Source organism: Petaurus breviceps, unplaced genomic scaffold (genome assembly GCF_028583685.1).
Source record: "Petaurus breviceps papuanus isolate PSGF00001 unplaced genomic scaffold, PetGlider_PUasm1.0 227, whole genome shotgun sequence".
In the NCBI taxonomy this organism is placed as follows: domain Eukaryota; kingdom Metazoa; phylum Chordata; class Mammalia; order Diprotodontia; family Petauridae; genus Petaurus; species Petaurus breviceps.
The window spans coordinates 15,893,428-15,920,314 of NW_027185896.1; the positions used below are offsets into that span (position 1 = coordinate 15,893,428).

Genomic DNA, 26,887 nt, shown 5'->3' on the forward strand with positions numbered 1-26,887 from the left:
AAGGATCAGGAGGCAGTAGGGGAAGTCAAACTGTCCCATCAAGGACCTAGGGCACCACTTTTTTTCACACTGCCATGGCAGTAGTCCAGGACCCTGAACCCAGGAGCTTTGGGAATAGCAGTGCTGTCTGAACTACTTGCCATACTTCCCTTCCAGGCCCCAAAGCCATCATTAAGGGGAGCCATCATTGTACAGGGAGGACCCACCTTCCTCACTACCACTACTGCTACCTGCTGACCAGCTGCAGCCCAAGAGCTGCTGAAATGGCACCGTCCTTCAGACCACCATTCTTATTGCTAGCCCAGACCCCCACAACCTTCAAGCCTAGAAGCACCTGCAATGGAGAGGAAATCTAGCAGCTCCTTCTTGGGTGCTGTATTCCAACCAGTGATCTAAAATCAGAAACAGATGTGATTTTTATCAGTGGAAACAGCATTAAAGAGGACACATAACCACCTACTTTGCCTCTGCACCCTAAGCATCATGGGGCCTTTCCATCTGAGTTACCGTCAAAACCTTTTTTATATATTGTCTCTCCCATTAGAATGTCAGCTCTTTGAGAAAAGGGACTGTCTTGCTTTTCTGAATTCCTAGTAAAGTTCTTTGCACATAGGAAGTGCTTAATAAATGCATTTATTCATTCATAGAGTGTGGCATTTCAGAGGTGGCCTTAGAATACAGAGTGTGGAATGTCTTGTCCCAGGCTTTTTCCTCCTCTCTGTCTACCTTCTTGTGAACCTCACCAGCCCCCATGGATTCAGTTATCATCTATGCAGATGACTCCCAGATTTCCACACTCAGCTCTGCCTACTCGACATTTCTACGTGGATGTTTCATAGGTAACTCAAACTCAGCATGGCTAAAATTGAATTCCAAAACCCACCTCTCCTCTGAACTTCACCATTTCTGTTTGGTGGCACCATTGTCCTTGAAGTCAAATGAAATAATGCGTTTGAAGTACTTCACAAACCTTAAAGCGACACATAAGTGTTGTTGTTGTTACTGTTATTCTCTGCCTTCTTTCAGTAACCCAGTCTCCAAAGCTTGTTGTGTTTATCCTGTATCTACAACATTTTTGGGGGGGAGGGTAATTGGGGTTAAGTGACTTGCCCAAGGTCACAGGGCTAGTTTTTGTGTTAAGTGTCTGAGGCCAAATTTGAACTCAGGTCCTCCTGACTCCAGGGCTGGTGCTCTATTCACTGCACCACCTAGCCGCCCCTACACCATTTCTTACATCCATCTCCTCTTCACCCACAGTCTCTACCCTCCTAACCTCTCCTACTAGACTTGTTGCAAGCATCCTCAGTGATGTTTCTACTTCCAGTCTCCCACCCCCACCCCTACCCTGAGCCATCCTCTACACCTGTCAAACTGATACTCCTGAAACACAAATCTGACCAGTTTATCCCTCATTCAGATGACTTGAGTGGCTTCCTACTGCCTCTAAGATAAAAAGCAGAATTCTTAGTCTGGTATTAAAAGTTGTCCCCAGTTTGCCCCGCACCTAACTTTTCAAGTTTATTTCACATTATTCCCTTTCATGTGCTTTTTGTGCAAACTGGCCTGCTAGATGTTCTCTGTACATAACTTCCCATCTCTTCTGCCGCTCTATCTCCATTTCTGGAACATACTTCCTCCTCACTGCTAAATCTTGGAATACCTAGCTTCTTTCAAGACGTGCTTTATCCATCATTCCTTTTTCCCTCAATTAATAAGTTCCCCTCCCCCCATACCTTTCTAATTTGATCCTGTAAACAGAGAATGTTCCTGTAAAACAGAATGTCAGAGTTGGAAGGGCCTTTAGAATGTCAGAATAAGAAGAGGCTTAAAAATCCTAGCACCCAACCGTCTAATTTTATACTTATGGAAATTGAGCCTGGGAGTGGGATGAGGACCATGATTTGACCAGGATGCATCAGCTATTGAGCTCAATAGTGTGACGAAAGGCCCATCGAGGGACTCTTTGCACTATCCCACGATGCCTCATACTGACCAGACAGGAAATCAGGGTGGAGGGATGATGATGTGGTATGCAGATTACCTCCTGGTTTCCCTCTAGTGTTCATTGATGAGCACATGACAGGATTTTGGTTCCCCAGGGGGTAGAGTGGGTAAGTGGTATTTGGCCCAAGGAGATCCCAATGGAAGCGGGTATATATCAGTGCTTAGTGGGGGACCCAAGGGAGGTGAAGCAAGCCAGTCAGTGTGGTGAGAGAGGTTGGGTTGGGGCTCCAGGCACAGAGCCCAGCTACCTCGCCCAGGCACCCAGTCCCGCCCGTTGACTCAAGCTGGAGCTGTCAGACAGGCCCTGCTGGGGTGGGTGACAGCTTGGAAAGTGGTAGGGGTGTTTTATGTGAGGGGACAGGTACCTGTGTGCACACATTTGTATGTGCATGCTTGTTTACATGTATACACACGTACATGCATGGTTATATATTTATATCATGTGAACAAAAGGCCACACAGTGTAAGAGAAAGAACTTTAACTTAGAGACAGAAGGTCTGGGTTTGAGGTTTGACTCCAGCAGGTATTGACTATGTGATCTTGGGTGAGTCATGTGTCCCCCTAGGGCCCAGTTCCTTCATCTGTGAATTGAGGGGGTTGTGCTAGAATCAGGGGTTCTTAACCTTTTTGTATGTCACAGATTTCTTTGGTGAAACTTACAGATTCCTTCTCAGAGTCAAGTTTTAATATAATTCAAGGAAATGCTAAATTTCACTTAGAGATTAATGAAAATAAAAATTCTTTTTTTGCCATCCTTTTGTTTGTAGACTTCTGAAATCTATCAATGGATTCCATCAGGGTCTATGAACTCCAGGTTAAGAATTTTTGGACTAAACAGTTTCTGAGGTCCCTTTCACCTCCAGACTTAAGAGGTTTTGGTTTTGCGAATATAGCCTTTCCTGAGTTTCCTTTTCTTTACTTGTAGAATGGCAGCAATGATAATATGTACACACCCAACCCCACAACCTTTTTTAGTAAGAAAAGACTTTGTTTTTGAGACTGAGTCTCCTTTATCTTACTCAGGCAGGAAGGCCAGTGGCTATTCACAGACCCAATCCCATTACTGATCTACATGACCTGGGATGGTTCATCCCTCTTTAGGCTACCTGGCCTTTCTCACCCATCTACCCCCGCCTCTGTTCCTAGAGGGTCCCCATGATAGTGGAAGACTTTGTAATGGGTGCCCAATTGACTTAAGTTTTACTGGAGCACATTCAGGTAATCCACCAGCCTCAGTCTCTTCAGGAGAGAGAATTACAGGCATGGGCCGTCATGCCCAACCAGGGGAGTACCTTGTCAGTGTGGTGCAGCAGAAGGAGTTCTGGGCTTGACATCGTGAAACCTGAGTTCTTTTCCCTGCTTTGACACTTCCTGGTTGTGAGATCTTGGGCAATTCCTTTCTCATCACTGAGCCTGGGTTTCTTCACCTGTGAAATGAATTTGAAGCTTTTCTCATGGGGCTGCTGGGAAACTTGAGTGCTGCAGAAATGGGAGTCATTCATATTATGAAGATTTGTATATATTTATACAGATGGTCTATCTCTATGTCAATATACTGCAGTAAGTTGTGGATGTTCTGTGTAAATGTCTCATGCGTGTAAGTGCGTGGGGGCAGCCATGTGTGCTTGTTTTGGGTGAATGTATGCTACGGTTAGTGTTCATCCAACCCAGAGCCAGAAACTGAGACAGCTGCAGGAGACAGTAACTCTGTCAGACTATGATGTTTGGAGCTAGAAGCTTCTTCCTAATCTTTGTTGGTTTGGGGGAGACTGACCTTCTGAGGAAATGGTGGCCAAGACTTGTGAGAGATAAGGGGAAAGATATTTTCTTTTCCCATGACTGGAGGGAAGTGGGGAGCAGTTGCAGCCCCTTCGGGAGGAGAGAGGAAGGTAAGAGGGGCAGCTGTGGGGTCATGGGAAGAATATTTCCCTGTCTTGAAGTCAGGAGATCTGGGTTCTCCCAAACTAGTTGACTATTTGACCTTTGGCAGTTCACTTCCTTTTATGGGCTTTAGTTTCTTCCTCCTTAAAATGAGAGAGTTAGACTACTAATAATAATAAAACAACAAAATAACATCTAGCATTAATCAGTGCTTCAAGCCTTGCAAAACACTTTACAAATATTATCTCATTTTTTCCTCCTAATTACTCTGTGAGGTAGGTGCTGTTATTACCCCATTAAACAGATGAAGAAACAGGCTGATAGGTGTTAAATGGCTTGCCCAGAGTCACACGAGGTAGTGTCTGAGGCTGGATTTGAATTCAGTTCTTGACTCCAGGACCAGCACTGTGTCCATTGTGCCCTTTCTAGCTCAGACAGTCTATGTTCTAAGGTCTCTGACACTCTGTGTTCTTGCAGGTATGACATTTTAAAGCAACAACAGACACTGTCTGAAGGGGAGGCTAAGCCTTAGAAGTGATAGTGTTGGGAAGCCTTGCAAATGAGAGGGGTGTTCTCTGCCCCCATCCTTGCTGCAGGGATGCTTTCTCTTGCGTGTCCTGACTTTCTTCCATCTCATCGATTTTATTCTTTCCATTCCTCAGTTAGAGACATTACCACCAGTGCAGCTCCTTCTCAGGCTCATTTCCTCTTCCTTCCAGTCCATCCTTCCACCTCAGAAAACCATGGAATTTCAGAGCTGTCGTTCAGTTGTCCTACTGTTTGTGACCCCATTTTTATGTTTTTTGTTTGTTTGTTTTGGGGAAGGAGGGAGGACAAAGATACTGGAGTGGTTTTCCATTTCCTTCTCCAGCTCATTTCTACAAATGAGGAAACTGAGGCAAGCAGGATTAAATGACTTGTCCAAGGTCACACAGCTGGTAAGTGTCTGCGGCTGGATTTGAACTCAGGGCTCCCTGAGGCTCTATCTGCTGTGCTACCTAGTTGGGAGGGACTAAAGAATCCCATGAAGAGATGGAAGGGAACTTCAAAGTCAGTCTAGTCCAAATCCCACATTTTCCAGTTGAGAAAACTGGGGCCAAGAGAAGTTGAATGACTTGTCTAGATGTACCCAGGTAGTTAATGGCAGAGTCAGGATTTGAACCCAGGCCTCCTTCTTCAATTGCATGTCCCTGTTGTGCCATATGGCATCTCTTGAGAGATTGCTTGGTCCAGCTTCCTTATTTTAGAGCTGAGTCAACTTCGACTCAGAGGTTCATTGACTATACACAGTCAACAGCAAAGATGAGATTGAACCTGTCTCTTTCTATCCCACCGCACTGCCTCCTTCCATATTTTCACCCCTCTTTTGAGTCTGGAGTTTCCTCAGCCTATAAATTCTTTCCATTACCTGTGACTCCCCTTAAAGACCCTGACATGATCAGGAAGTTTACATCTCCCTTCCACATACACCCCAGACAGGGCAATGCAGGGCATGTTGGGAAAAAGGAAAGGGGAGGGGGCCACTGCCTGAGCTTCACAGTTTGGGGAGGCCTGTTCCTAAGTGCACCCCCTTCCCTCCTCCCCATCCCTTGCGGTCTGGGGCCCCAGCCCCCTCCCCCAGAGAGGAAGCTGACTCTCTCCCCAACCCTGACTCTGCGTTTCCTGCCACCAGCCCTGTGAGGGCGGGGGCTGGTGGGGCTTGGAGGGGTAGTAGTGGGGATATGAGGCCTGCATGTGTGAGGCTTGCTTCCCCTTTGCACAAGACTTGATCTCCAGAGGCAGTACCCCACTCTCTCCATTCTTCTCACCCTCCCTTTCTGGTTCCTACCCCAGTGCTCAGCCTCATGGATACTTCTCAGAGCTACTGGTACCCACCCTACTCCACGGAGCCGGCCTGTGGGATGGGGGTCCAGGTAACTCTGGGGCCAGCAGCAGAGACAGGGGCCTTGGTGGGCAGAGATTGCTCAGATCAGCAGAAGGGGATGGGTTCTAGGAGTCTTCATGCAGGTGGGTAGGAAGGAACTGAGGGATTCAAGTAGAGGGTATGATTCTGGGAGTGCTGGACCTCTGAGTGTCAGTTCAGCCAGCACCACTAGCTTGGACTCTTGTCAGTGTGTGTGAGCTGCCCAGGGAAATTAAAAAAGGTAGCAATTGGGGGAGTGGGTGCTCCCATGGGGGCAGGAAGGAGGAAGGAAGAAGAGACCCGTTGTGTCTATATGTTTATGTACGAGAACCTGTGTTTATGTCTGAGTCTGTGTAGATGTGTCTGTGTGCATCTGTGTGTTTGAGTGAATCTCTTTGAGAGTACCTACCAGTAAGATCTGTGTTTACAAGGGGTGTTTGTACCCGGGAATTTCATTTTGGGTGTTTCTCTGACCATGCTGTCTGGATGGGTGTGTGTATCCAAACATCTCCAGGTATCACAGTGGAAGGTGACGCTTGTGGGATACTTAAGTGTGTATTTCATTTCATGGGCATCAGAGGGTGAAGGGAGCATAGGGACTACTGAGTCCAACCCCTCCCTTTACGGAGGAGGAAGCTGAAGCCGGGAGAGAGGAAGCACACGTACCACCTGCTCCTTCCCAATAGCCAAGCAGAGCTGAGCCTGAGTTGTGTAAGGGGAGCCAGTAAGCTGTAAACACGAGATGCCCCCGCTACAGGCACACGCCCTGGCAGGGGCTCATGGGGGGCATCCACAGCAGCAGATGTGTGCACACATATTTATGTATACAGTCTCTGCATACTGCTGTTTGTCTGCATGCCTGCGTGGAGAAATTCAGCATCACCCTCAGAAATGACCTTCCTGTAGCACGCCAAAGTTTGCTGAGTGGAGCTTTAGGATCACATCTCCATCAGTGGTCCTGGGACCCCCAGGGGTCCCTGAGGCCCTTTTAAAAGGGACCCAAAATGTAAACTTCAATAGATAAACTATACAAAACAAGAGCTCTTGGTGGGGGGACCCTCAGTAATTTCAAAGAGTGTAGAGGGGTCTTGAGACCCCAAACTTTGAATCCTTCTGGGCTTGAGCAAGGGTTCTTAATCTGAGATCAGTGAATTTGATTTTCTCATATTTTAATGACTATTTCAATCTAATTTATTTTCTTTGTAATCCTGGGGATTTTATCTTAGGCATTTAAAACATGCCTAGAAAAGGGGCTTACCATAGCCCTCACTAGACGTAGACACTGCCCAAGGGGTCTAGGACATAAACTAGGTTAAGAAGCCCTGACCTAAATGGTCCAACGTGGTCATTTTATAGATGAGGAAACTAAGTCTCATAGAAGATGACTGACTCACTTAAGGCCACACAGCTGGAAAGTGACAAAGTAGATTCACGCCCAGGTCCTCTGATTCCCAAACTAATGTTCTTTCTACTGCACCAGGCTCTTTATGGGTCCCTGTGATGTAGGGAGTAAAAGTATTATTATTATAATACATTTTTATGGGTAAGGAAAATGAAGCTGAGGGTGAGGGGGTTTCCCCGCTGGTAGTTAGTGGGGCAGCCAAGATTCAAACCCTGTTTGTTTCCTGGCAGGTGCTTCTCCACACGCAGGCAAATGTAGAATATGTACACACAAGGTAAGGGGTGGGGTGGGGAAACAGACTATATCCATGCTTACGCTCACCAGCCCCATCTCACTCAAAAGCACAAGCTCTCACCCACACTTGTGTCCTCTCTCCCTTTCTCGATGGATCTTCCTCCTCAAAGAGACCCCTCTCCAGCTCTCTGCCACAGTGGACATGACAGATATTGTATCAGCTTTGGTTGTGGGACGCACACCATCATCAGTTCCTAGGCCTTTTTGTCTCAATGCCCATCCTTCCCAACTCTGCTCCCCTTGCTAAGCCTCTGCCTAGTAGAGAGATCCCTCTTAGCAACTGTGCCCCCACACCCCATCCTGGGGCTTTACCTCTAGCTCATATGTGGAGCCAGGAGTGGCAATGGAGGGCTAACTTTGGGTCCCTGTGCCTGGTAGAGCTGCTGTTCACTGATCTACATGTATTCATTCATTCCACACTGTCTGTGTAGATGTCTCCAAGTGCATGGTCCTGCTCTGGGCTCCCCTTTGGAGGATGCTGAGGGAGAGATGTTTTGAGATGGATCTCCTATCCTGGTTAGGCATTGCACACACTCCAGACTTCCACATGTGCAAAGATAACACAGCATAAAACTGTTGAGAATGGGACCTGGCATGGAACCTGGGGCCAGGAAATCTGGCTTGGAGTCTCCCTATTTGCCATTCCCAAATAGCTTTTCTTGTTGGGACCTCACTTTTCTTCTCTATAAGATGGGGAGATAAATATCTTGCATTTCCCACCTCATGCAATGGTGAGAATCAAATGTGATGATGTAAACAAAGGAGAAGCTTTTTATAAACCATAAAGTGCTAGAGAGAGGTGAATTTCTGTGTAGTCCATGCCCGATGAGGTATTATAGGCCCTGAGGAGGAGAGTTCACTGGGCTGACGTGGATGCAGAGTCTGGACTGCGCACTGAGGGATTTGATAGCATATGAGAGACAAGTGCAGTGGTGTCAAATTCAAATAGAAACAAGAACGATTAATTGGTATTAAAGGATCTCTGTGGGCCAGTTTTAAAATGTTATGTTATCTATGTTTTATCATAATTACGTTTATTTTGTTAAATATTTCTCAATTACATTTTAGTCTGGTATTAATTGGAACAAAAGGATCTGTTTTAAAATGTAATGTTATCTATATTTTATTTTTATTTATTTTGTTAAATATTTCCCAATTACATTTTAATCTGGTTCCGCATTTGGGGTAGTGTGTTTGATATCTCTGATGTAGTGAAAAGAGGACAGTGGTCTTAAGAGTTAGGACACCTGGTTTCAAATTTCACCTCTGATCCTTCCTAGATTTGAGATTCTGAGCAAGTCAAGTAACCTCTCCAAGTCCCAGTATCCTCTTCTGTAAATGGAAATAATAGTCCTCGCACTACTCACCTTAACCAGGTTGTTGGGAGGAATGTGCTTAGTAAATTTTTAAATATTATGGAAATAGAATGATTATTATTGTGGGGAGGTGTGTTTGTATGGGGGTAGGGGAAGCTAGAAGTGGGTATATACCTGATAATGGGTACACTGCCTTGTACCTCCACCCTGTGACCTTGAGATCTCTCTTCTGGCCAGGCACTTATCCCATGTTGACCTTGAACATCTGGCCTCCTAGATCCCTGCATGGTGACTTGGGGTCTGCTGGTTCTGGTCTGGCAGATCTGGGAGGCTGAGATCAGGGTCAGGGCCATCCCTTGCTAAACGGTGGTGGCTTTTCCTTTGGCTCTCTGTGCCCTTCCGTGGGGGCCCTGATTCCTTCATGCTGTCCAGGGATCCCACCATGGCCTTTTCCCATGTTAAGCAGTGCCTCCTGACCCCCAGTCTTCTTTCCTATATTGAAACTCCTGTGTGCAAGCTGCTCAAGGGGCTAACGGAAGGCTGTCCTGGTAGAATGGACCTTGGATTCCAGAACTACAAGTTTTTACTTTATACAGGAGGTAATGAGGAGTCACTGAATGGTTTTGAGGAGGGAAGTAATGTGATTGGAGCAGTTTTAGGAAGATTAATTGCCCTGTCAGCAGGTATGGAATGGATTGGACAGGAGATGTCTGAGGCAAGAAGAAGTTACCAGCTATGACATTATTACAGTAATAGGAGTTCAGAAGAAACAAGGGCCTGAATGAGGATGGGGCTGGGTGGCCGGAATGGAAAAGAGAGGATGGATTGGAGACATGTTAGGGAGCAGCAGCATCATAGGTACAGAGCTGTGAGAGACCTTAGAGGCTGTTTAATCCAACCCCTTTATTTTACAGATGATGAAACTGAGGCTTATGGAGTGGAAGGGGCTTGCCTGGGGCCACACAGGCAGTAAGTGGCAGTGAGGGCATTGGAAGTCAGGTTCTTTGTACCAGTGTTGTACATGACACTGTGATGCTTTCTTCAGACTTGGCAACTGATTGAGTGTAGGGGGTTAGGAAGAAGGAAGAGTCAAAGCCAGTCTGAGGTTACAAGTCTGGGATAAGATACAAGTCTTGCCCTCAGTGGGCTTATATTTTCGTGGGGAGCTAAGACACATGAAGAAATAACTATCATACAAGATATCTGCTGAGAAGCACAAAAAGAAAGTAGAGATATAAGGAAAATATTGTTAGAGTTAGAGGTGGGAGAGATTACTTCTAGAGGGGGCCATGTCAAGGAAGTTTATTTGAGTTGAGCCTTGAAGAATGGGTAAGATTGGGCAGCCAGGTAGCACAGCGAGTAAGAGCACCGGCTCCAGTGTCGGGATGACCTGGAGATCGAATCCAGGCTCAAACACTTAGCATCCACCCAGAAACACCTGGCTGTGTAACCTTGAGCAAGTTACTTAACCGTAATTGCTTTAAAAAAAAAAAAAAAAGAATGGGTAAGATTGAGACAAGTAGGGGCTGAAGGAGGGGCAGGAAGTGTGGGGCTTGTTCAGGGAACAGGGAAGAGAGACTAATGTAAGTGCAATGTATGGTTGGTGAAAGGGAAAAGTGTGAGAAAAGGCTGGCATTATCAGTGAGACTCTAGAAGGTCTTAAATGCCTGGATAAGGAGGCAGAACTTTATCCCATAGGCCATAGGAAGCCATTGAAGGTGTTTGAGCAGAGAAGTAATCAGAGTCATGCTTTAGGAAGAGCAGACTGGTGCTGTAGGCAGGATGAATTAGGAAGTGGAGGAGGAGGACCAGGGACTGGGATTGACTTCAAGCTGAAAAGTATGGCACCTGGAAAGGTAGAAGACCGAAATCCTGGGAGGACAGGTGAAACCTGGGGCTATGGAGAGCTCCTCATCTGTCCAAAACAGTTTAATCTCTGCCTTCAAGAAGCTGACCTTCTACTAGGGGACACAATATTTACACATATAAATACAATATCAAGAGAATCTCCTATTTCTAATGTGCTTTTACAACAACAGTAGTAACAATGACTTTTAAAAAATAATCAGGGAGGGGGGCTAGGTGGCACAGTGAGTAAAGCGCCGGCCCCGGAGTCAGGAGGACCCGAGTTCAGTTCCAGCCTCAGACACTTAACACCCACACAAAAAAACTAGCCGTGTAACCTTGGGCAAGTTGCTTAACCCCAATTGCCCCCAAAAAGCAAAAAAATAATGATAATAACAATCAGGGACAGTTAGGTGGTTCAGTGTATAGCATAATGACCCTGGAGTCAGGAGAACCTGAGTTCAAATGCAGCCTCAGATACTTACTAGCTGTGTGACCCTGGGCAAGTCACTTAGCCCAGATTGCCTCAAAAAAAAATCCCCACTTTTTTTTATTTTTCTTTTTCTGCAATATTCCTTTATTATATATAGTAGCATTATTTGCCTCATTTTAGAGGTGAGGAAATTAAGGCAGTGTTCTTCCCGTGGTCCCTCAGCTAGTTAGTGTCTGTTAGGATTTGAACCCAGGTTTTTTGACTCCAAATTCAATGCTCTTGCACACCATGAACAGACCTGGCCAATAGGAGAGTCTGGGGCATCTGGCGCCTGTTGTTTGCCCTCCAACAGAAACCTCACCAAGAACTGGGCCTTGTGTTTCTTGCAGAAAGACCTGAGCTACCTGCACCAATGGTTGGAAGCATTCGTCACCAGCTTTGAGAAGGTCATTGCGGTGCATTCTCTGGAGCCTCGAAGGTGAAGGGTAGGGGGAATCAAGGGGTATGAGGGGCCCAGGGTGCAGACCCTTCCCTGTTCCACCTAAGTGTGACTGGGGGTGAAGTGGGGAGAGAGGGATGAGCTGTGGGAGACACACACAGACATGGAAGTAGTATAAAAACACACACAAGCACATAGGAAATCATGTTCCCCCCACCTGAAGCCCGATCTTCCTGACCTTCCCCACCCCACTGTGTTCCTTGCCATTCTACTCATCCTTGATTTTCCTTCTACCTTCCAAGTCAACAGCTAATTTCTATCAAGGGGGAAAAGACTAGAGGAAAACCTTCTACCCTTCTAGACATCTAGGTGATATAGTGTTTAGAGTGCTGAGCCTGGAGTCAGGAAGACCTGAGTTCAAATCCAGCCTCAGACACTTATTAGATGGGTAACCCTAGTAGGCAAGTGACTTAATCTCTATCAACCATAATTAACTCTACTGTTAAAAAAAGTGGGACTAATAACAAACAGCACCTCCCTTCTAGGTTTGCTGTGAATATTTGTAAAAGGGCTCAGCACAGTCCCCAGCACAGTAAGCACTATGTAAATGCTGGGTTTTATTTAGTATTATTATTGTTTTTATCATCATTGCTCCACATCCTCTCAGGGCCTTCTGTCAGCTCCTGTGCTCCTGGGAAGTGGCCCCAACAGGGAGCCTAACCAACTGGGGTAGAGGGTAGAGAGCTCAGACTGGGGCAGCAGGTGGGTTTGCCCTTGTTAGTAGACACTGAGGGGATGGAACTAGGGAGAAGGCAGCCAGGTTCTCTGTCAATGATACCTCTCTTCCACCCCAGGCCAGAAGAGGCTACATCAGAGATTCCCCTCCTGCCCCAGAATGTGCTGCAGGTCCTGGGGCAGCAGCTGGGGCTATGTGCCGAGTGCCTGGGGGAAGCCAACCTGACCCAAGCCCTGCTTCTTCTCAAGTTCTTCATCATTATCTGCAGGTAGGCATGCCCAGGTGTTGGGATAGAGGAAGAGAGAGGATGCCAGGGCAGCAGCACCCTCTTGGAGACTTAGTTATCCTCTCTTTACAATGGAGATGTTTGTCAGTTTAAGCTGGATGGGCTCAGGAACCACTCTGGACCCTAACTTTCTGCGATCGAAAATCCCATCTACTTCTGGCACCCTCTGAAGTTTCATTATGTCCGCTGTTTGACCATGGCCAAGCCATTCCTCTTTCTGACCCTCAGTTTACCCATCTGAAGTAGGAAGAGAGATTGAATGTGATGAACTGTAAGGTTTTTTTTCCCCCTGCTCAAACATTCTGAGGTTCTGGGATGGAAAGGTCACCCCTTTGGTTTTTTTTCTTTTCTATTCCTTGAGTCTTGGGGGGATTATCTCACTTTACCCCTAGTGTTGGCAAAGTCTTGCATCAGAACCTTTCCTTCTGAGTACCTTGGGATCCTTCCAGTTCAATTCAGTTCAGTAAACATTTATAAGCAGTCTCTTGTGTGGGTATGTATGTTTGTGTTCCTGCCCACATGGATGGTACATGTGTGCCCACAGTACGTTTCATAGAATATGCAGACCCCCCTGGCAGACCCAGCCTGGGTGCCAACAGCCAAGCCTGAGAAGGCGGGCTTGGACCCTCCAAATGTCTTCTGTGAGACAGAGGGGAACCAGGGATGGGGGACAAGATGAGGTTCTCCTTCATCCCTGGGAACTGGTGAGTAGGTGACGGTTAGAGTCCCTCCCACTCATCTAGTGTGTTAAAGTTCATAAAACATTTCTTCAGTTAGTCAACAAGCATTCATTAAGTTCTTATTATGTTCTAGGCCCTGTACTGAGCTCAGGGGACACAAAGAAAGACAAAAACAGCCCGGGCTGCTGGATTGTTGAATTGTTGAATGCATATAGGAAGTAAGACTGGGAAGGTAGGGAGGATCCAGGTTACTAAAGCCTTTGAATTCTAGGGGACTTCATATTTGATTCTGGAGGTAATGGGGAAGCCCCTGGAGCTCAGCGAGCAGGGGCGGAGGGGGCGTGGTCAGACCTACACTTTAGAAACACCACCTTGATGGTTGAGTGAATGGAGGCTGGATTGGAGAAGGGAGAGACTTGAGGGAGGGAGGCCTGCTGTGGTCCAGGGGCAGAGGTGCTGAGAGCCCGGATTAGTGTTGTGGCTGTGTGTACAGAGAAAAGAGGATGTGTGCTAGACATGTTGTAAAGGTGGAGAGGTGACAAGATTTGGCAACAGTTTGGATATCCTGTCTAAAATTGGCCTTATAAGGACTATTGTCCCTGCTCTCTGGAGGAGAAAACTGAAGCCCAGACAGATGATGTGGTTTGCTTTAGGTCACAGAGCTAGTAAGTGTGAACCCAGATCTCCCTACTCCCAGGTCAGGGGTTGTTCCATTGTTCCACATGGCTTCCCAGGGGGATGCCCCTAGTGATTTGGGCTTGAGGTTAGTAGGGCCAAAGCAGACTGATGCCCTTCTTTCATCCTTGTCCCTGGTACACCAAGCAGACCAAGGCCAGGGGTGTACTTGGCTCTCTCTGTCTGTCCCTTACATCCTACGTCTTCCCCAGAATGGCTCCTAATGACCCATGTTAGGAGGAGCAGTGAGGGAAAAGGAATGCCCTCAGTAGACTAAGGAGGAGATGCTGTTCTCTTTCCTCTTTATTTCTGCCTGTACCTCCCCTCTTCTCTTTTCCTTTATCCCTATCTTGCCATCACTCTGGAAGATGAGAGCAACTCTCTGCAGAGCCTACCAGAGTGATTGTGTATGTCTGTGTCTCTGTGTGTGTGTTATGTGTGTTGGGGCTAAGGGGTTTTTGCCATCATCCTTTCATGCCCATTTTCTTTTCTGTGCCCTTTTGTGTGTATGCATTTTTGGGCTCAGACTGTTCTTTAGACATGTGTCTATAGGTCCTGGTCAGTCCTTCTGCTGCTTTATTATCATAGGCACAACCACATACTCATTTTCAGGGTCAGGACATCCTTATATCAATGTGTGCTTAAATCCTGGGAAACCACTCAGGATGCTCACAGGCCTCCGCTTGAATTTCTAATTATCTCCCCTTTCTTCTATCCTTGCAGGAACCTAGAGAACGTCCAGGCCGAGAAGACTCCCATCTTCATCCCCCCAGTGATAATGATGCTGGGGGCCTGCAGCACTGAGGTGAGCCCCTCTGGGTAGGGGCTGGGGCTCAGAGCAGGTAGGACGCTTCCCCATGCTCTGGGACTCAAGATAATCAGCTCCTGCCCTTTCTCCAGGTGTCTTCTCTTTAGTAGCCTGGTGTTAAATTCCTCTCCAAATCTAAATCCCTTTCCAAACTAGAGCCCTACCTACTCAGGGGGACAAACACAGCTGTGGGGATCACTCAGGGTATCATAGCTGCTTGCTTGTGAGTGCCTTTAAGAAGGTATATGGGGGGGGGGGGGCGGCGGCGGCTAGGTGGCGCAGTGCATAGAGCACCGGCCCTGGAGTCAGGAGGATCTGAGTTCAAATCCGGCCTCAGACATTTACCAGTTGTGTGACCCTGGGCAAGTCACTTAGCCCTGATCCAGTTGTGTGACCCTGGGCAAGTCACTTAGCCCTGATTTCCTCAAAAAAAAAAAAAGAATGTATATGTGCTTGAGTGTTGATAGTTGTGGTTATAGATCATTAAATATCTCTATTGGTTGAGAGTTTCCTTTTAAATCACAGATCTTGTCCCCCCAAAATGTGTGTGATTGTGGATGTTGTGAATGTGTGTCTCTGAAAGTTCCTCATTGTGCTGGGGCCTGAAAACCTCCAGTAGTCCTGGCTGAATGATCCCTGTGCTCAGCCCAGTGCTGAGTTGTGCTGGGGGGCAGTGGGAGTCGAAGTCCATTTGTGAAGGTCAGACTTACAGAGCATACACCACCACAAGGCTTCTTGGTGACCTTGCCTGGTTCAGTTCAGTGGGACTCTGCTGCCCTCCTGATTCCCTCTTTGACTTGCTAATCCGCCCTTCCTTCTCTCTTCCATTTCCAGCTAAAGAAAGGTGCCCCAGCCCCTGACAAACCCTGCAGGTCTCAGCTGGAGAGTGTGGCCCTCCATGCCCTCCATCTTCTGGAGTGCCTTTTTGATCCCTATCAGACCTGGAGACGGCAGCTGAGTGGGTGAGACTGGCAGGGCAGGGTAGGAAGACCATGGAGGGACTTGCAGTATGTATGTGGAATAGGGGAAGTAGGGCCAAGGGACTGTGATTATACCAATCAGAAAGTATTAACAACAGTACAAAAGACCCCAAACCCTCCCAATCCCACCTCACCCCACCCTGTATCTAGCACTGTACTGGGCCTTTGGGGGGTGGTGGTAGTAGTGGAAGGCTGGTGAGATACAAGAACATAGTAGCCTTGTTTTCAGGGACTACCAGCTCTGCCTGGGGACACCAGACAGGTAGAGAAAGCCAATGATAACTGAGGCCTGCCTAAAGAGAGACTAGAGACACCAAGTCTGAAAGAACTCACAGGAGGGAGGGTCACTGTGGCCTGAGTCAGAGAGGGGTGGCCCTTTCTAGAGGAAGGGGTGGATTTGGCTAAGACCTTGAGCTCCCTGAGGATGGGGACCATGCCTTACCTTACTTACTTAGAGGAGATTCTTGGTCAGGTGTGGGGTGAACCAGAGGACCTCTGAGGTTCCTTCCCATGCTAAGAATCAGTGATTTGTTCATTCATAGGCTCTAGAACAAGGAAGGACCTTAGGGGCCCTCTAATCCAACCCCCTTATTTCACACATGGGCCAACTGAGGCCCAGAGTGATTACTGTGACTTACTCCAGGTCATATGGACATTAAGTGTCATCCACTCAATTGTTAAAGCAAAATAGAATATTTATTAGGCAATGCTGTGTGCCAAACATTGCTCAGCACTGGAAGTACAAAGTTTAACTAAGACACAGCCCCTGTCCCCATCAAGATCACAATGTAATGAGGGGATAAGACACAAACAACACAGATAATATCACGTACAATATTACAGGATAAGTGTTAATATTGAGAGAGCAGCAAAGCGTCATTTGAGGTCTGAAGGGGAATGCTTTCATAAGCTGGGGGGTGATTGAGCAAGCTTCCTGGAGAAGGGTGGCGTCTGAGATAGGCTTGAAAATCTCTCTAGAAGCTTGGCAGGTGAAAACGGGGAGGGAAGACATTTCAGACATATAAAAGCCTGCGTGTTTAGGAGAAAGTTTAGTTTGGCTGGAGTACAGGGTATATGGATGGAACCTTAGCCTTTGCCCAGGAGCCCACAGATGCTGCTATAGACTTTTCAGCAAAGTTGCTGCAGACACGATGAATCTGGATTCCAGGAAGATTCCACCAGGCAGAACTGAGGTCAAGTAGGCTAGCCTGGAGGTGGTTTAGTTTCGTTTGTGAGGGGAAGAAGACATAGGGGACTGTTGCAATAGTCTTGGGGAGCAGGAAGGAAGACCTTGGTAACACCCTAGCAACTGAGGCAGTGCTGTACACACTTAATAGGTGTTTATTAAGGCTTGCTGACTGGTTGAATAAATGATTTGGACCTTGAAGGAAAGGCCTTCCAGGCGAGTGGAGTGGTGTCAGCAAAGGTCTGATGTGAACGATGAGGCAAGGAATTCACCAGTTTGGTGAAAGTAGAATGTATACATGGAGGGAGATTATTGGAAACCCTGAATTCCAGACTGAGGAGTTTTAACTTCCAGGGTTTGACCTTGGGGAGTTCTAGGGGTGAGTGAGGATAGGCTATATGGAACTCCTGTCAGCACTTTTCTCCGCTCTCTTTTTTTGAGGGGTGGGAGTAGAGAAAGTGTGATAAATATCTGTTGTAAAGTGACCCTTTAAGTCATGCTCTGCAGGGTTGAGGTTCACATATGTGGGTCCCCTGGAGGAAGTGGTTTTCCAAGGAGGGGCAATCACTGGCCTTGGAAGAGGGTCTGGTTGGGGGGCCTGCCTGGGCAATTATTTCTGTGGCCCTAGTGGGTGGGTGGGAGCAGATATTTGAGAATAGACCAAAGGTACAGGAAATCAGGGGTGATGGGCAGGCCGGCAGTGTTCTGAGGAGCACTCGATGCCTTACCTGCACCCACAGTCCTTTTTTCCAACTCCTAGCCTCAGGGGCTCCTTCCTTCCTTCCTTCCTTCCTTCCTTCCTTCCTTCCTTTAGGGAAGTCGTGAGTCCCAAGGAGAAAAGCAAATACAAGTTTGCCCCAGCAGCTCTGCCAAAGGACTTCAGCACTTTCTTTCAAGGTGAGTCCAATGCTTTTTTTCCTCTCTTTTTTCTGTTTTCCCCTGCTGGTAAGAAGGTATCTAGTGGTGTAGTAGGTAGACCTCTGAGTTCGGAGTCAGGAGGACCTGAGTTCAAATCTGACCTAAACCACTTATTAGCTGTGACCTTGGGCCAGTCACTTAACCTCTGTCTGTCTCAGTTTCCTTAATTGTAAAATGGGAATATCAGTAGTAACCTACTTCCCGGGGTTGTTGTGAAGATCAAATGAGATGAAACATAATAGTCCCTCAATAAATATTTATTCCTTCCTCCTTCTCCCTCCCAGTTACTCATTCAGTCCCTAATTCAGCAGTCACTCATTCATTTTTTTTGAAACTGGAAAGGACTCTAGAGACCCCTGAGTCTAACCCCCTAATGTTACAGAGGAGGAAACTAAGGCCCAGAAACTCAGGAATTGTGAAAATATTATCTCATTCGATCTTCACAACAACCCTGGGAGGTAGGGGCTGTTATTGTCTCCATTTTACATTTGAGGAAACTGAGGCAAGAGGTTAAGTGACTTGCCCAAGGTTACACAGCTAGTAAGGAAGGAAGAGGAAGGGAAGGTGATTTGCCAAAGGATTTTCTGTAGGTAGGAAGTAGGAACTGGTAGAGTTAGGATTTGAACTCAGGTCCCCTGACTTCAAATCTGGTACTTTTGCCCCTTACAACCCTCTGATCATAGAATCAACTTAAAATAACCTGTAAGAATAATTGCATTAATAATGGAAATGTTTTAAATGATTGTACTTGTATGAACTGTATCTGATTGCTTACCATCTCAGGGATCGGGGAGGGGAAGAAGGGAGGGAGGGATAAAATTTGGAACTCAAAACTTAAAAGAAAACCAAATATTAAAAACTTGTTTTAACATGTAATTGGGGGAAAATGAAGTACGTATATATTTGCATTAATAGCTGAACTTTCTATGGCTTTGGATGGTTTGCAGTGTGCTTTTCCTCCCATCCTCACTGTGATGGGAAGTGCAAGTGTGATATTTCTCATTTTGTCAGTGAGGAAGCTGGCAAAGGGGAAGTTACACGTCCGTGGACAAGTCATGGCAGATAAGAACCAGAACTGTCTGTTGAACCTGGGTCATAGAATTATGGAATCTGAGACTTGAAAGGGACACTCAGGGGTCACTGACATCAGACTTTATAAAGTGCTTCAAGTACTGTTACAAAGGGCTTTCAAAACTGCCAACAACTCTGTGATCTAGGTTGTATGACCACTGTTAGCCCCATTTTACAGGTGAGGAAATTGAGACCTAGAGAGGGGAAATGATTGGATGCCTTTCAGTCCAATTACTACCTGAGTCGGTCAATCAACAAGCATTTGTTAAGTGCCTACTGTAAGCCAGGTGCTGGTTATATGAAGAAAATAGTGAAAGAGCTGCTGTCCTCAAGGAGATTATACTCACTTGGGGGAGAAAACATATACACATAGAAGTTCATGCAAAATAAATGCAAGATTTGGGGGATGGGGAGAGGTAACTGGGGGATCAGAAAGGGGTAAACATAGAAGGTGGTATTTGACCTGATTTTTAAAGGAAATCTAGAATTCTGTGAGGTGGAGGGGAAGAGTGAGTACCTTCTAGACATGAGAGACAGCCAGTGCAAAGGCATGGAGGTGGGAGATGAGTATCTTGTGTAAGGAATAGCAAGGCTAGCCATGTTGACTTGAGCACAGAGTACATAAAAGGAAGTAATATATGACAAGGCCAAAGACTTTAAAGACCAAATAGAGAAGTTTGTATTTGATCCTAGAGACCAGAGGGGGCTGCTAGTTTATTGGGAGAGGGCAGCATGGGCAGACCTATCCACCAGGAAAACTTTGTTGGCAGCAGTGTGGAGGATGGATTGGAGCAGGGAGAGGCATGAGGCAGGAAGATCAGTTAGAAGATTGTTGTAGTATTGTAGTCCCTGTGAGAGGTGACAGGGGCCTTACCCAGGATGTGGCTGCATGTGTAGAGAGAAGGGGGCATAGATGAGAGATGTTGTAGAGATAGAAACGATAAAATTTGGCAACAGATAAACTGCGTGGGATGAGTGAGGAATCAGTCTCCATTTGGACCTTAAACTCCTCCTCCAGGCATCTTATTTTACCTTTGCAGCTCTAAGTGTTTGAAAGTTTTTCCTCTGATGAAATCTTTTCTGTAACCCTCTCTCCCCCCACCCCCAATTGTATTTTCCTTTTGTTTATCTTCCTGTTGTGTTCAACTCAGAAAGAGAGGGACATTAAAATCTCCTACTGTTTCTGTCTTACTCTCTGTGTCTTTTTTCAGTTCAGTTAATTTTTCCTTTATGACTTTATAAAACTATGCCATTTGGTGCATATGAGTTTAATATTCATAATGGTTTGTTGTCTCTGGTTCCTCTAAGAATAATGTTATTTCATTTATCTCTCTTTATATTATGAATTTTTGTTTTTACTTCATTTGATAGTCAACAAACCTTTATTAAGCTTTTACTATGTTACAGGGGCAGTGCTAAATCCTGGGAATGCAAAGAAGGACAAAAACTAGCCCCTGTTCTTGGGCAGCTAACTGTCTAATGGGAGAGACAAAATTCAGACAACTGTGTACAAATAAGAGGTTTACAAAACATGTACAAATATTTCATATGTGCAAATAAGGATAAATTGGAGATGATCTTAGAGGGGAGCCATTAGCATTCAGGGGGATCAGGAAAAACTTCTTTTTTAAAAGTTTATTTAATTTTGGTTTTCAGCATTCATTTCCGTAAGTTTTAAATTTTCTCCCCCTCCCTTCCTAAGACAGCAGCATACAATCTGATATGGGCTGTGCATATGCATTCCTATTAAGCATTCCTATTTTCACATTAGTCATATTGTATAGAAGAATTATAATGAATGGGAGAAACCATGAGAAAGAAAAAGGAACAAAACAGAAGAAAATAGTCTGCTTTGAAAGCTCTGCAAAAGATCCCATAGTTCTTTCTCTGGATGTAGATGGCATTTTCCATCATGAGTCCTTTGGAATTGTTTTACGAACTTACATTGCTGAGAAGGGCTAAGTCTATCAACGTTGGTCATTGCATAATGTTGCTGTTACTGTGTACAATGTGCTCCTGGTTCTGCTCACTTCACTCAGCATCAGTTCATGTAAGTCTTATCAGGAAAGACTTCTTGCAGACACTGAAGTTGTAGTTGGAATCTGAAGCAAGGGAAGCTACTGGTGGAGCTGAGGAGGGAGAGAGTTCTAGGAATGACAGGGTAGCCAGTGAAAACTCCCGTAGCTGAGTGATGGAATGTATTGGCCAGTGAACAGCAAGAAAGTCGGTGTCCCTGGATCAGAAGAGTACGTGGAAGGGGCTAGGGTATAAGAAGATGGGAGAGGTAAGAGTGGACCAAGCTATGAAGGACTTTCAAAGCCAATTAGAGATGCATGGTTGCAGTTTCTGCTCTTTTGTATTTACCCTGATGCGCAGTAAATTTTGTTCCAGTCTCTTTTTTTGTTTTATGCATATCTTTGCTTTTCCCCCAGTGTTTCTTATAAGCAACAGATTACATTCCCCCCCCCCTTAATCTGCTATTCTCTTTTTTCAAAAATTCTTTAGTATATTTAAAATTATATAGGTTTATGTTTTCCTCCATTTGTATCTCTAGTATTTTTTTCTTTTTTAAGATTTTTTAAAATGTTCTACTTTTTAAAATCAGTCTCTGTCCCTATAATTGGGTGGAACATAGATTGTATGGGGTGAATAAAACAAGGTAACATTGGAAAGGTAGGGTGACCCCAGACAGTAAAAACTTGAATGCCAGGAAAAGTAGCTTGGATTTTCTTCAAGCAATTTGGAACCAATAGAGAGTTTTGTGTTATATGGTCAGAGCTATGTATAAAAAGTAATTTGACAGTGTGAGGAGTGGATTGGAGAGGGAGAGAGGTGATCAGACCAATGAGGGGACCAATGAACTATTCTAGACTGATGTTAATGAAGGTCTTAACAGAGCTGGTTTCGGTGGGAATTGACGTGAGAGCAGTTGCAGCAGTGAGGATTTGAAAACTGATTAAATATGAAAGGTGAGATAGAGGGAAGAATCCCAGAATCTCAAAGTGAGAAGAGACTGTAGAGATTGTCTAGACCAATACACACCTGAACAATGAAGCTTTTCTTTTGTGTTTTTATTAATGTCTTGGATAAAGACATAGAGAGCAAGCTTATCACTTTTTTTTTTCCTTTTTGGAGGGCAAGACAATTGTGGTTAAGTGACTTGCCCAAGGTCACACAGCTAGTAAGTGTTAAATGTATGAGGTCAGATTTGAACTCAAGTCCTCCTGACTCCAGGGCCAGTGCTCTATTAACTTCGCCACCTAGAAGCCCCAAGCTTATCCTTTTTGCAAATGACTCAGCTGGGAGGCCTCCATGACAGTTGAGAGGAAGGGGAAGAGAATAAAAATTTATGTGGAGCCTACTGTGTGCTGGTGCTTTATGAATGTTATCTCTTTTGATCCTTACAACAGCCCTGCAAGGTAGGTGCTATTATCTCTATTTTATAGTTGGGGAAACTGAGTCATGGAAAGTTGGGTGAAAAGAGGAGTGCAACTTTAGAGGGAAAGATAAAAATCTTGCTTTTTATAAGTCTGAGGTATTGTTAAAGGACCCGGGTGGAGCTGTTCTTATGGCAAATAAAGGAATGCAGCTTGGGAGAGAGGTTCAGGACTGGAGAGATGGATTTAGGGCAGAGGTGTCTGCCTCCCAGAGCTGTTGTGAAATGCTAAGGAAGTCAGAGATGGGAAAAGCTTTTATGTATTAGAGGAGCGCTCCTGTAGAACCTTACACTGGGAGCCAGGACCCCCGGCTTCTCTTCTAATCTTCTCAATCTAACAAAATTATGTTTGGCAAGTACTTATTAGGTACTTAGCGCGTTAACACCCCTGTACTTTGTATCTTTGCCCTACTCATGTAATATGTTCCTTTTAGCCTTGATAGGGCTTCCCAGACTGGAAAGGAAAAGCAGGATGTTTCAGAGGGGAGGTTCCTTGAAAGAGAGAGGAGAGTTTCCTTGAAAGAGAGAGGGGAGATTCCAGTTACATGTGAGAAGGACAGCTGCTAAGTCAGCACTTGCTGGGGGTCGGGACTTCCCCACCAATTTCCCCTGCTAATCATGGCTCAATGGTAGCCTCAGGGGGAATAAAGAGGGCTTGGGAGCTTTGCCAAGGGAAAGAGGCCGAAAGGAGCTGATTCCCCCTCCCTCTACCCTTCCTCATTGATTCAGAAAAAAGCAGACACACACTTAGAGTGAGGAGAGGGACGTGTGCATATGGATGTGACCTGAATTGTAAGAACTGCATTTTGTCATGCCCAGGGGAAAAAGAGAGTGTGGTCTATGGGTGTGACAGGAAATTCTATGATTTCTCACATCCACTTTTCTTGATGCGTCTTTGTCCCTATACCTGGGTCAATATTTGTTTTTGTATATATGGGGGGATGTTGTATTTATAGAGGATCGTATATTTAAAGCTATCAGTGACATTAGCAGCAGAGACATTTTGTGCAGTCTTCTCATTTGATAGATAAGGAAACTGAGGCCCAGAGAAGTTAAAGTCACATAGCTAATATGTGGCAGAACTGGGATTTGAACCTGGATCCCATGACTCCAAAGCCAGTGTTGCTTTCCTCTGTGCTACACTGTCTTTCTGATGGTTCTGGGCATCTTTATGTGTGCACACACATCTCTCTCTGTTTTTTTCCTGTGACTTTATATATTCATATCTATATATATATGCTGTTTGTTTCTTTCAGACTTTGTGTGTGTCTTTGTATGCCTTTACATCTTTGTATGCATGTGCATACACACGTGTTTCTGCGTTATAGTCTTGTTCTTAGGATTATGTCTCTGAGCCATGTATGGTGTTCTTCAGGGTGTGTGTGTGTGTGTGTGTGTGTGTGAGTCCAGTTGGCCCCTTGACTCTGCATCTTTATGAATGTGTCTGGTGTGTGTATGTATTCTGGGTTTTGAGTATCATTGAATTGTGAGGACTTGGTGGAGAGGGACCTTAGGGCTGGGCAGAGGTAGTATAGTGACATCTACCCCCTATACTCAGGCAAGTATGATTGACAGTATTATTTAATAAATGCCCCAGAGGGCATCAAAGTGTTCATCCAACCTCCTACCCAGTGCAGAAATTCCTGCAAAACATCTCAGCTGGGATGGCCATCAGCTTCTACTTGAACCCTTCCAATGACAGAGAGCTTACCATCTGACAGGATAGCCCATTCCAGTTTTAGGCAGCTTTTGTTGCTATTCTATGAGCAAAGACCTTCTTAATACTGAGCACTCTCCTATGGGTTCCACCTTTTACCCCTGGTTCTGCCCTCTGGAATAAAACACAAGTCCACTCTCTCCCACATGAATCCACATGTGTTCTGGTATTCAGGTTGTCTTTATGTCTTTGAAAAATATTGCCTCTCTGTGAGTCAGACAATCATGACAGCATGCTGCAGCAAGGACCTTACAGAATTAGGGATTCCTGATTTTACTTGTGTCAGCCTGGTGAAGCTTAAGGACCCTTGTCCGGAATGATATTCTTAAATAATTGAAAGAAATGCTAACTTTCAGTCATAGGTTAGTGAAAATAAACAAGTAATGTTTTTTCTTACCCAGATTTTCTGGCCTCTTTGAGGAACTCAGTTTAAAAACTCCTGATCTTGTCCTTCCCTCTTATTATGAAGAGAAGGGACTTGCTCAAAGTCATGGAGGTAATAAGTAGCAGGACTGGGCTTCAGATTCTCTCCCCTAACTCCAAAATGCAGTTCAGTAGACCATGACGCCTACAGATATGTGGACATTCCTTTTAGAGTGTTTCCTTGTGGGCAGCTATGTAAGTGCATGCACATGGGTACCATGTTGGACCCCTCGGTCCCTGACTATAATCTCCCTGGGGCAATTTCCAGTGACTAATGGCTCCTCAGCCTGAGTTGATCCTGGCAGGATAGATGGCAGCTACATCTTTCCTTCTGGCCAAGGCCCTGATTCACTTTTCCCTCAAAGCTGCCCTATAGACAGCACTCCCCTCCACCTCAATTTTCCTGGCTCCTCCATGGATGGTGGCCCTGGCCAGGATCACTAGCTTACAGCACTTTATTGTCAGAACCCTCCTCCCTTTCCATTCTACAGAGCCCAAGGCCACTTAAGAAACAAAGCGCAATCTGGAGATGGCCCATTTCTTCAGGAGAAGAAATTGCACAGTCAGAAAGGGCAGGGACCTGCCAGGGTCTGAGGATGAGTCTAGGCCTCAGCTCCTACCCAGCTAGGGTTCTTAACATGGAGTCTATGAGCACGATTTTAAAAAATATTTCATATGATTAGTTTCCTTTGCTATCCTATGTCTTTTATGCCTTTAACAACATAATTCTGAGGAGGGATCTGTGAGCTTCGTTAGATTGCCATAGGGGTCTATGATACTAAAAAGGTTAAGAACCCCAATAGGATCACCAGTGTAGACCTATAAAGGGCATTGGCAGACATCTAACCCAATTCCCTTCTCTTATACTTGATAACAATAACAATAATAATATGACATTAATAAAGCATTTCCAAGTTTTCAAAGATCAATCCCTTCTTTATTTTGTTTGATAAAGCCAGTGAGGTAGCTAGTACAGATATTATTATTCCCACTTTATGGATGAGGAAACTAAGACTCATAGAGATTAAGTGACTTGCCTAGGGTCACACAGCCAATAAGTTTCTGAAGCTGATAGGGACACCCAGAGATGGGAAGCCAATGGTCCCAGTAAAACAAAAATTCTGCATTTTTATAATACTTGAATAAATAGCATTTCAAACTGTATTGCCAGTAACATTTATCAGATTATTTCCACCATTCACTTGGTATTTCCAGCCCTTCAGCTTCCTGTGTCTGGGCTGTTTTGCCATCTCCATTTCTGGCAGAGCTGTTCCCACTCTTATTGGCATCGGCCCTATCTGTCTTTCACTCTGATGGATGACTTCTCTCCTTTATAGCAGAAGGGAGTGATTATTTAGCATTTATTAAGCACTTCCTATGTTCTAGGAATAAGTAAGTAAGTGCTAGGAATGCAGATATGAGAAAAGTGACAGTCCCTGCCCAAGAGAAGCTTATGCTAAGGGCTCCCCAGTTTGGGATCTGAGGTGAAAGGAAAATGGGCTGGACTTGTGGTCAGAAGAGCTGAGTTTTATTCCTGACTTTGCTTCTTATGATCTGGGTGACCTTGGGCAACTAATTTCTCTGTGTGTGTGTGTGTGTGTGTGTGTGTGTGTGTGTGTGTAGATGCCCTCAGAGCCACAGTTTAAGAGGGACATTGATGAGGTGGGGAGGGTCCAGAGGAGGGCAGCCCAGATGGTGAAGAACCTTCTGACTGTGTCCCATGAGGACTGGTTAAAAGGACTGGGAAGGTTTAAGCTGGAAAAAAGCCATCTTCAAGTATATGAAGGGCTATCATGTGGAAAAGAGACTAGAGGACAGAATTGGAAGCACTGGGTGAGGGGGAACTTCCAGAGATGTGAATAAATATAGTCAGAATGTTAGGAAAAACCTTGATAATTTGAGCTTCACAGAAGGGCATGGGCTGCCTCAGAGGTGGGAGAGCTCCTTCTTTGTCATTGTGCCTCTCCTTGATAATGTGTTAGGGTGGAGATTTCTTTGGGTATGGATTAAACCAGAGAATGACTGAAATTCTGTCATCTCTAAAGTCTTTGATTCTGAGACATGTAGTGGTTTTTTTTCCCTCTTCATCTCTCTTTGCTAAGGTTGTGGGACCAGGTGAACAAAAATCCCTTTTTTTTTTTTTTTAAGAAAAACCAAAGAATAATTAATTGGGAGCTGGTCCCCTTCCCTGCCCAACCCCCAGGTTTTTCTTTATTGCCTATAAACTATGTTCAGCAATTAGGAGCTGAAACAGTGACATCAGATAACAGAAGCATGTAGTAGGCACTTAATAATGTTTGTTGACTTGAATTGGAGGGGAAAAGCCCCTAAAATTTCTGCAGGTAGCCGTTGTATTTTCATTTAGAGAAAAACTGGGGTCTCCAGAGGGAGGGGAGCAGGAAAGCCCCCAACATCCCCAACAGGTGCTGGAGACTGAGAATATGACGGAAATT

The 26,887-nt window shown here is 45.3% G+C and overlaps 1 protein-coding gene across 5 annotated transcripts in view; it reads left to right on the top strand.

The window, feature by feature from the left end:
- The window catches only part of NBEAL2 (neurobeachin like 2), a 149,931-nt gene that overhangs the window by 54,722 nt on the left and 68,322 nt on the right, over window positions 1-26,887 (top strand). For 4 of the 5 annotated variants that reach the window (XM_069095908.1, XM_069095904.1, XM_069095905.1 and 1 more), the window contains exons 2-6: window positions 11,469-11,557; window positions 12,373-12,522; window positions 14,619-14,700; window positions 15,538-15,665; window positions 17,684-17,766. In XM_069095908.1, coding sequence (XP_068952009.1) covers window positions 11,469-11,557; window positions 12,373-12,522; window positions 14,619-14,700; window positions 15,538-15,665; window positions 17,684-17,766 — 532 coding nt within the window. Of the gene's footprint in view, window positions 1-5,616; window positions 5,800-11,468; window positions 11,558-12,372; window positions 12,523-14,618; window positions 14,701-15,537; window positions 15,666-17,683; window positions 17,767-26,887 lie in introns of those variants that run through there. The other variant, XM_069095906.1, reaches the window with a different exon arrangement.